Source organism: Diabrotica virgifera, chromosome 6 (genome assembly GCF_917563875.1).
Source record: "Diabrotica virgifera virgifera chromosome 6, PGI_DIABVI_V3a".
Taxonomy (NCBI): domain Eukaryota; kingdom Metazoa; phylum Arthropoda; class Insecta; order Coleoptera; family Chrysomelidae; genus Diabrotica; species Diabrotica virgifera.
Window position 1 is genome coordinate 99,752,199 of NC_065448.1, and position 11,339 is coordinate 99,763,537.

At 32.4% G+C, this 11,339-nt stretch overlaps 1 protein-coding gene and 1 long non-coding RNA gene across 3 annotated transcripts in view; both read right to left on the reverse strand.

The window, feature by feature from the left end:
* Positions 1-2,153, reverse strand: part of LOC126886653 (zinc finger protein 664-like) — a 76,673-nt gene extending 74,520 nt beyond the window's left edge. Inside the window, exons 1-2 of one of the 2 annotated variants that reach the window (XM_050653650.1) lie at positions 1,782-2,153; positions 349-559 (exon numbers count right to left, since the gene is read on the reverse strand). Coding sequence is in view for 1 of the 2 variants with exons in the window: in XM_050653649.1 (XP_050509606.1) it covers positions 1,782-1,896 (115 nt within the window). In the remaining variant the exon portion in view is untranslated. The remainder of the gene's footprint in view (positions 1-348; positions 560-1,781) is intronic. The other variant, XM_050653649.1, reaches the window with a different exon arrangement.
* Positions 2,154-4,262: 2,109 nt separating this feature from the next.
* Positions 4,263-5,665, reverse strand: LOC126886668 (uncharacterized). The gene is made up of 2 exons (XR_007698746.1): positions 5,441-5,665; positions 4,263-4,443 (listed from the first exon to the last, which is right to left on the reverse strand). It is a non-coding gene; the product is annotated as an uncharacterized LOC126886668 (long non-coding RNA).
* Between the last annotated feature and the right edge of the window lie 5,674 nt (positions 5,666-11,339).

The window sequence follows — 11,339 nt, forward strand, 5'->3', positions numbered from 1 at the left end:
CTATCCCTAATCCTAGTCACAGTAACCCCATAATGAAGGGATAGTGTGACACCTTACCCTCTTAAATAAAACATAATGTAGAAGGAATTTTAAAAATGCAACATGCCTATTCACTGTGCAATGATTGTGACAATTAGCTAGAAAGTAGGTATTCATTAAAAATCTGAAACCATTCAATTAAAAGCAAATATTTTTTTTTATTTTAAAATCAAATTTGCATATTTTACATCACACTAACCCTAGGTGACCCTATAATCATTAATTTGTAAACTTCGCACGGTTTAGTTACCAGCCAAATGCAAATCGTTATCAGTTGTTTCTTGAAAAGTGAGGTAATTTTACACGTACAATTGAATGATTCCGTGCTGGAAGGGTCTAGAAAATCTCGTTCCACAAAGAGTTAACATCATCAGCATAAATTAGTATTTCACAGTCTTTAATACATTGTACTACAATATTTATAAATAAGATGAAGAGTAAAGGTCCCAGGTGGGAACCCTGTGGCATACTGGATAGATCTAGACATGATTCATCAGATGTAGTACCTCTTAATTTCACCCTACAACAGCAATGAGAAAAATAAGAAACAAGCCAGTTAAAAACACTGCTGTCGAATCCTAATGAACATAACATTTGCTATAACAAGCTGTGATGGAACTGATCAAAGGCCTTAGTGAGATTTGTATAGATTGTGTCGATTTGGTAACCATTTTTATCAGTAAAAATCAACAGAGAAGTTGCAGTAGATCTACCCCCATTTTTTACCTGGAAGCCGTCTGTTGTAAACCAGTCGTACTGCAGCCACTCGGCTTATTCTTATTGTACATCTTCCATTCTTTATGAAACGCATTCTGGAATTCTGGAACCCTGTACCAGCTTATACAGATCTAGTGGGTGGGTGCGATATATTTTGAGTCACTTCGATGTCTCCAAAAAGTGCTTGCCCCCTTTGATCCAATGCCTCGCAGTCATGCAAGATATGGTTGACTGTTTCAGGTTCTCTGTTATAGAGCCCCATTGTATGCAGGTGACCCTTAATTGGCGCATGCCCAGTGAGGAAACCTGTTTTGACTCAGAGCTGATTCCTGCTTGTTTTCAGCAGTAATTCAGCCCTACTAGCACATATCCGTCCAATATGCATCTTGCCATGTGTTTGACCTGGTATACCCTCCCAGTGTGGGTTGTGTTGGCTTGGGATCCAGCCTTTTTTACGTTTGTGGACGGTGCTTTTTGGCACTACCACGGCCAGCTCCAGACCCAGGTATTTTGTAGCTAATGCTCCCCTGGCAAGTGCATCAGTGCTTTCGTTGTCCCTGGAACCCATACGTGTATAACACTATTATGTTGTGCCAGTTCTTGTCGACATTTCCACACTAGCTTAGAGTTCACCTAACAAGAGCCCCAATGGCTGCTTGGCTATCTGTGCATATGTTAACCTGCTGCAGTTCGAAGGCCCTCAAGTTGATTTCTCTTGCACGCTGCAAGATTGTAAAAATCGATCTACCCCCATAAAAACCATGCTGTTTAGTAGTAAGTAGTAATCACACCAGATAACTCCCTGCTCAAATAATCACACACAATACTTTCAAAAATTTTAGGAATAGCAGATAGAGTGGCAATAGATCTATAATTCCAAATAAGTGATAATCCAGATTTTAATAGAGGTTTAATATAGGAACTCTTTTATTCCATAGGAAAAATGCCACTCTCTAAATATTTATTAAAACGAAATATATATGAGCTAAATTACATTGTTTAACACTAATTATTACTTGTTATACCTGACTTATATTTTTCTGGTTCATTCTTCAAATCCCTTGATGTGGATAGCTGAGTAAGAATATATTTTTGGTTATATTCAACAAACTTTTCATCAATTTCAGTATTAAACTCCATGACTAATAAATCAAAAATCAACTGAATAAAAAATATATGTTTAATTTTTAATTCAGAAAACAAAACCAACTTTAGGCAACAAAACAAACAAAACTGTGAAAAATGGATAAATAAACGATAAATCACGATAAATAACGTCAACGTCAATGTCAATAAACTTCTTCTTCTTCTTCCTTTATTGGGTTAGTTATATCCCTCGGGATCATTCGCCCAGCTTACACCAGGGAAATACTCTTGTCTTGCTCTGGGCAATCGAATATTTCCAAATATATACAGCGTGTCTACTTGAGTTGGAAACATATGGGAAACTTTTTTATTATTAATTTTACGAAAAAAAGTTATTCTTTATAAAAAGTTCTGCATGCCCCAAAACCTAAGATTCAATTATCAGATATCAAATTTTCTCAATATTATACGAGGTATGTCAAAAATTATGAATTTCGGCTAAGGGTAAAGTACCTTTATTTCTCTCAATATCGAAAATTCTTATGATAAAGTTGTTTGGAATTAAAAACTAAGATGAAATATGCAATTACATGCTTCTTATTGAAAAAAAAATATTTTTCTCAAATTTATGGATACCCAACATCGTTTTTAATTATTACAAATATCATAACTCGTTTATTATTCATTTTACGAAAAAAAGTTATTCTTCATAAAAAACTTTGCATGGTCTAAAATCTAAGACACAACCATGATATATCAACTTTTATTAATTTTATACGAGGTGTGTCAAAAAATATGAAATTCGCTCAATATTATAGCACCTTTATATTTCACAGTATTTCAATTAGAAGGATGTAATTGCATATTGACACATAGTTTTTAATTCTAAACAACTTTTTTAATAACCGTTTTCAATATTGTGAAAAATAAAGGTACTTTACTCTTGAGTGAAATTCATATTTTTTGACATAACTCGTATAAAATTAATAAAATGTCATATCTGTTGGTTGAATCTTCGGTCTTAGGACATACAGAGATTTTTACAAAGAATACCTTTTTTTCGTAAAAGTAATAATAAAAGAGTTATCGTATGTGTAATGAATAAAAACGAAGTTAGTATCAATAAATTTGAGAAAAATTTCGAAAATATTTTTTTCCAATTAGAAGCATGTAATTACATATTTGAGCTTGGTTTTTATTTCCAAACAACTTTTCATAATAAGAATTTTCGATATTGAGAGAAATAAAGGTACTTTACCCTTAGCCGAAATTCATATTTTTTGACATACCTCGTATAATTTTGAGCAAATTTGATATCTGATAATTGAATCTTAGGTTTTGGGGCATGCAGAACTTTTTATAAAGAATAACTTTTTTTCGTAAAATTAATAATAAAAAAGTTTCCCATATGTTTCCAACTCAAGTAGACACGCTGTATGCTAAAGCCTCAATTTTTTTAAATATATATTAGTAGGAACATCTTCTTATAGGGCCAGACAGTCCCTACAGGAAAGGCAATATTATAACATAAGGGTTAAAACTTTTATCGTTTGGAGGTCTAATATCTTTTTATATCTTTATCTTCTTAATTTTTTTAATTCAAAGTTGGGAATTGATTAATTTATAAGTTAAGTTTAGCTAAGTTACGGAATTTAAGGATCAAGTTAATCCTACGTGGATTAAGGTTGGGCATAAGTAGGCAAATTTCAATGGGGGTAGGGATATTTGTTTTAGCTAATTCTTTATATAGGTCAAAACTGGGTGACATATTTATACCCTAATAACACAAAACATTCCAGGAATGTTCCTAGAAGGTACACACAGGACATTGAAAACATTCCTGGAATGTCCCCAAATGCACACGAATGTCCCTGGAAAGTCCCAGGAAAGTGCTGTGTCAGCATTTTAAATATTCTTAGAATGTTCTGTTGGAACATTCCATGAATGTCTACGAATGTTCTTTGGACATTCACAGTATATTTTTTAGACTGAATGTCTTGTTGGAACATTCCATGAATGTTCTTTGGACATTCACAGTATATTTTTTAGACTGAATGTCTTGTTGGAACATTCCATGAATGTCTACGAACGTTTTTTGAACATTCACAGTATATTTTTTAGACATTCACTGTAATATAACGTCAGTGATGTGACAATACCTCCTATATGTTTTTTCATGAGGTTTATTGCAGGAGACGAAAAACATTTTTTAAGGTCACTTTCTGTTTTCGTACGTATTCTGACTTTTTTTGTAGTAAATAGATAGTTGAATTTACTGCAAAACAAGTCAAAAAATATATGAAAACAGGAGGTGGCCCAAACAAGTTTTTAGTCTATCTTACAAATCTCTTGAAAAAACAGATACGAGGTATTGTCACGTCACTGACGATATGTGGCCATACCAAATAATACATCCTTGATAAATATAAACATTTTTATTGCAAAAAATCTTTACATACATTTTTTAATGTAATTTACTGACATTCCTAAATATTATAAAAAAATGTGTCACATTTGCTTTGTAAACCTTTCTTTTGCTTTTCGTAGCCACATATTCCATTTCCTTCCTGGTTTTTTGTAGACCACTTCTCTCAGCTGATTCTAAAAGAAAATAAAATAAAAGGTAATTTTTCTATCCTTTACAATTAACAATCAGAAGAAATATTATTTACAGGTAATAATACGCATAAATAATAATAATAAAAAAATAAATATTAAATAATATTTAAATAAATAATAAATAATATTTAATAAATAAAATAATAATAATGAACATTTTGTATTTTGACAACGACATCCGATGTGGAAGTAGAAACCTTAATAAAATTATTGTTTCAAGTAAATTGTGGCTTATTTCCCCATTAGAATAGTTAATTACAAAAAAAGCCACAAAGAAATAGCTTTTTCACAAATAAATAAGTATTTAGTATTCATTATATTTATTGTTTTTATTATTTACTTTAATGTCCGACTGGTATATTATTTGACAAATAATGACATTTCGAAGTCTGTTAAGTACGATATAACGCCCTTGGGCATTAAATTTAAATAACGACTTAGATACTGTCAAGTTGACAAATATTAACCTAAGTAAAACTATGGTTACCACAATTACGTTACTATTGTTACTGGTAAATGTACTTATTTAAAAACTAATTAATTCAAAATTCATTCAAATTTTTCGCATATAAAGAATAATTTAGTCGGACATTAAACGTTGAAGGCACCACGGGTATTATAATAATAAAGCTTTCGGTCAATGTATATCCCTCAGGCCGAAGGCCCTTGTTAAAAACACCATTGACCTCAAGCGTTATTATCCCTATGATACCCTTGGTACCTTAATAACTATAACATAAGATTATACCTTAATTCTTGTTTTCTATTTCTGATGTTTTTATTTATTTACATTGAATATTAATCTGTTTTGTTGTATAATCTACTTCGCAATAATTATGTGATATATTTGACTTAAAATGAATTAAAAAATTTTTTGTAATTGGGCAACAATGTCAACTTAGATCTCAGATGTAGATAATGAATTACAACAGTATCTATATTGTACGGACTATATTATTAATTAGGTTATGCATATTACCTGTGTGACATAAGCTATTGGAACAGCACAGTCTCTCAAACGAACAGATGAAAGTGAAGTTCTGTCAATATCTTTTTCTAAAAAGTGTTTTGAACATACTCCTCTATTAACAAATCTGATCTATACTTCATGCCTTCTTCGCAGGATCTTCTGGAAAGCTAAAAATACAAAATATATGCATTACTAAGCATTATTAACAAATTTTAGTTTTAAATAAAAAATATGATTAATGAATATTAATAGTATTTTGTATTTTGACAACGAAACCCGATTTGGGCTTCGAAACGTTAATAAATTCAGTTTTTAGTAAAATTGTGGCTTATTTCCCATAAAAAATACGTAATTATAAAAATGCCACAAGGAAATAGCTTCAGAACATGATTAATGAACTCACAAAATATTATAAAACAGCTTAGAAATTGTTTATTAGTATAGTCGGTTCCCCAAACTCAGACACAACTGGCTAGTGATTTTAGTAGGTATTTTTTTTTGTTTTTGGCCCATTTTGCCAAAATTACTAACTATTTAGTAATTATTAACTATTTAGTTATTATTTTTTTTGCCAATTTTACCAAATTGGCAAAATTATTTACTAAAATCACTAGCCAGTTGTGTCCGAGACTCAGTAGTACTGAGACTGAGTTTAGCAAATCGACTATAATATTCTGTGTATTCATTAGTTGGTACTACAATAGTGTGTGGTCTACCATCCTGTTTATAAACACATACATTAGCAAAAACGCAAAAAGAATTATTTTAGTTTTACAAATCCTTTTGTTATTATCTCTATTTACTATTTTAGTTAGGAATAAGCGAAGTTTGTAGTTTGAGCTTATTCACAATTATTATTAAAATAATAAATGTATATGACCAATTATTAACTTAGGTCCGCTTGCCACTATGCTAAATTTAGTACTGAAATTAGTACTAAAAATATTGTATCTACAAATTAGATGCGCGCGCCGATTTAGTACTAAAAATTAAAACATGTTCTAATTTCTTGTACTGAAATTGACACAATATTAAAAAGTGAGGTTGTATTGGATATTAGGTACTTTTGTTTTTTTTATAGGTACATAATAATAGTGATTTCAACTTTCAACATGTGGAGAAAAAGGCAGATTGAAACATTAATAGAGTTTTACAAATCGAATCAATGATCAATGTTTGTATGTGCCAAAGCACCCTCTCTATAGAATAGGAACGCACGAATTAAAGTTTTGGAAGAAATAAAGGCAGAATTAGCCAAACTAGGTGTGGATATATCTCTAATAGCAGAAATAAAAGCCAAGTTTGCCAGTTTTGCAAAAATACTTCTTCCCATCTTTTATTGTTAATAAGTTAATGGCTTGCAACTTGCAATCTCAATTAGTAAAGCTCCTATCTATGAACCTTGAGTAAAGCTCATGTAAATTTAGTAGGTAGAGCGCATGCCTATATGCTGATTACAATTCGGATAGTTGCAAACACAAACTTGGCACAAACTGACTTTTTCATACTAAATCGACTCGCGCAACTAACCAATATTTTTAGTACTGAAATCAGTACTGAAATTAGTATAATGGCAAACGGGTCTTATAAAATAAAATAATTCTTCTGATTTATGCCTTTTATTCACTTTGTTATATCTACGTTACTTAAAAGATTTTTTATGAATAGTATTATTAGGCTATTAATAGTATTAATTTATTTTCTAAAATACAGGGCATGCCTTTGTTCACATATTTGCATACTAACCTTTGTTATTCCTGCAGATTTTTTTATCTACATTTGTTTCTGCTACTCCAACTGCGTTAAAAACAGGACACCATTTTATGCACTATGTTAATAATACTATTAAAGCTATTATAAAAGTATCCGAATTAAAAAAATATTCTTAAAAAGCACAAATAACATAAACAACGATCCTTGGCAAGGCCGGGCAAGGTGGCCAAGATGGCCGAAGCGAGGTCGTTGGTTGGTCCTGGTCACAAACCATACATACTCATAGACGTTTCACGTAAATTGTCAAGGTCAAGACAGCAAATTAGTTACCATTCCAATCCAGAGATGTCGCTGTCAGTCAATTATCTTGTCATATTTAACAACTGACAGTTGACAATTAAATTTATTTGTTATTTTACAGTTTGTGGCTTAATTATTTTATTATAGTGGTGTTACGTTTTTAATTAGATTTAATCACAATTTTAATAAGTGTATTAACCTCCTTTCCATTTTTATGAGTAGAATTTTTAGTTTACATTGATCATCCCGTGTTGTGTTTCTCCACATTAAAAAAAACAATATAATAGATCCTGAAACAGTTTATTCCAATAGACAAGTGTGTCATCAACATTTCGGAACTATATATTTTTGGAAGTTTGTAAAAGATTATAAGGTAATATTTATCTAAACAATCATCCTATGTACAAGATTCTTTCAAAAATTTTCATTCAACTCGGTACACATCTGTGCTTTCACGTGACACATACCCTAATAGCACAAGGACGTCCAATGGACGTCCATTGGACGTCCTTCACGTACTTTAGGGACGTCCATTGGACGTCCGTTTTCGTCCGAGGAACGTCCTTTATACGTCCTATTTTGGTCCAAATGTCGCGCTACCGAACGTCCATTGGACGTCCATCTAAGGTCCGAGGGGACGTATATTGGACCTTAATCGGACGTAAATTGGACCTTAATCGGACGTCCTAGGGGACGTAAATTGGACCTTAATCGGACGTAAATTGTACCTTAACCGGACGTAAATTGGACCTTAATCGGACGTAAATTGGACCTCAATCGGACGTAAATTGGACCTTAATCGGACGTAAATTGGACCTTAATCGGACGTAAATTGGACCTTAATCGGACGTAAATTGGACTTTAATCGGACGTAAATTAGACCTTAATCGGACGTAAATTGGACCTTAATCGGACGTAAATTGGACCTTAATCGGACGTAACTTGGACCTTAATCGGACGTAAATTGGACCTTAATCGGACGTAAGTTGGACCTTAATCGGACGTAAATTGGACCTTAATCGGACGTAAGTTGGACCTTAATCGGACGTAAATTGGACTTTAATCGGACGTAAATTGGACCTTAATCGGACGTAAATGGGACCTTAATTGGACGTAAATTGGACCTTAATCGGACGTAAATCGGACCTTAATCGGACGTCCTAGGGGACGTGAATTGGACCTTAACAGGACGTCCAATTTTGGTCCAAATTCCACTTTGCCAAACGTCCAATGGAGGTCCACCTAACGTCCAAGGGGACGTTCGGTGGACGTCAATTGGGCCTTCATAGGGCGTCTCAGTTTGGTCCAATGTCTTGCTGCCGAACATCCATCTAACGTCCTGGGAGGACGTTCGGTGGACGTCTATAGTTGATATTTAGACCTGTGAAGAATGTATTGTGGGAAATAAAAAATATATTTTTTAAGAAACTTATATTACATCTTATATTAAATTACAATTATTGGATATTACATTATTTACATTAAATTACAATACACTTCTCCAAGAAATTAACGCACCACCTTAAATATGGGGTATTTTTGATGTCTCGTATTTCCTAAACCTGTTGTCCCATCTAAGTGATTTTTTTATAATATTATAGCCTAGGCTATAGGTTACCTCCTTAAGCTTGTCATGCACAGGGAGCTATGCTGTAATATATGTATATTATATCATATCGCTCTCTATAGTAATGAGTGAGCCTGCAGACAGGAAACAAATGGTTCCGTATGTGCAGGCTCACTCATTACTATAGAGAGCGATGTGATATAATATATACAGAGAGGGCCTAAATTATGGAATAAATTAATTTTCTCTAAAATGGACGACTATAGAGAAAAATCCGGAAACAGGTCGATTTTTGGTGTTTAAATTACAACTTTTTGACATATATTTCATACTAGTGATGTCATCCATCTGAGCGTGATGACGTAATCAATGATTTTTTTAAATGTGAATAGGGGTTGTGTGGCACCTCAGTTGAAAGGGTTTTCAATTCTCTATTCAGTAATTTTGAATGTGTACGTTCCAATTAAACTATTACTGAGGTACCATTAGTTAAACAGAATGTTTTTAAAACTTTTTTGCCTCTTTGTATTTTTTTCGATAAGGCACGTTTTATCGAGATCTGGCTTCTTTTTTAATATGGTTCAAAATATACCTAAAAATGTAAAGCATAAATAAGTTTGCATAATATTACCAAGTCTCCATAATGGTACTTAACCATATACAAATATGTGGTGGATTTGACAAATATTCAAAATATTTCGATAAAAATTAACTTTTCGAAAAAGCAATAACAGGCAAAAAAGTTTTTAAAACGTTGTGTTTAAATGGTACTACAATAATAATTAATAATAATAATAATAATAATAAAACCATATCTCCAAACCGACCATCTCCCATATTATCAATACGTCCCTGAGAGTATGCTTGAGGATGGCAACTACAAGCTATACTGGGACCCCACTGTTCTCACAGACCAAACAGTGGCGCATAATAGACCAGATCTCGTATTAGTCAATAAATTAACGAGACAAACAACCCTCATTGATGTGGCACACGGAACTAATGGTTCCGTGTGTGCAGGCTCACTCATTACTATAGAGAGCGATGTGATATAATATATATTACAGTATATAGCTCCCCGTGCATGACAAGCTTAAGAGGAAACAGTAGCGAGCAACAGGTAGCGAAAACGCGTTCCAAGATTGCGGCTGTAATTTTGAATATTTTTTTGAGATATTTGGCACACGCATTCGTAATATAATAAAGAATGGCGGTACAGAGCCCAATTTGAAAAATATAATAATATGTGAAAATTACTCTGTAATTAAATACAATATTAAAAAAACGAGCCTGTACCGCCATTAAGAAGAACAAAAAAATACACTTTCTTCAAATAAACTTTTTTATCCAATGCCTAGATGTTGTGTCATTTTGGAACTACTAATGAAATAAAAAATTTTAGTAGTTCCAAAATGACACAAAATCTAGGCATCGCATAAAAAACTTTATTTGAAGAAAGTGTATTTTTTGTTCTTCTTAATGGCGGTACAGGCTTGTTTTTTTAATATTGTATTTAATTACAGAGTAATTTCCACATATTAATATATTTTTCAAATTGGGCTCTGTACCGCCATTCTTTATTATATTACGAATACGTGTGCCAAATATCTCGAAAAAATATTCAAAATTACAGCCGCAATCTTGGAACGCGTTTTTGCTACCTGTTGATCGCTACTGTATCACCTTAAGGAGGATATTATAAAAAAAATCACCTAGATGGGACAACTGGTTTAGGAAATTCGAGACATCAAAAATGCTCAATTTTTAAGGTGGTGCGTAATGGGCTGTATATTATACATATATTTCAAATCGACACCTTGCTCATTTGGAGATAATGGACAATTTCTTAAAAAGAAAATATTCTATCTATGTATACTTATTATATAGTGTAATACTATATTATAATATTATAATAATCATTCAACTTTTGTCTAATTTTTTTTCATCCGCCTTCGCTTAGATATTTCAATATTATAAATAGATTATAAAATACTGAGATAAATACCTTTTGCTTACCAGGTACATACCAACCCAATCTGTTTGACAAAAGAACCGTTGGGTAGAGGTAAGTAGTAAGACAAACAAAGGGGCCACCGAGCTAGCGGAAATTTCCTTTAACAATAAATTTTAAATTCAAATCCAAGAAGTTGCATTGCAGTAAAAATTCAAGGAAGTCTATACTTTATAGAAAATCAAAAAGATTGGCTAGAATGCAATTATGTACTTATACAGAGTGTTTGGTAAAGAATAGGCCATACCCTAATAGCACAAGGACGTCCAATGGACGTCCATTGGACGTCCTTCACGGACTTTAGGGACGTCCATTGG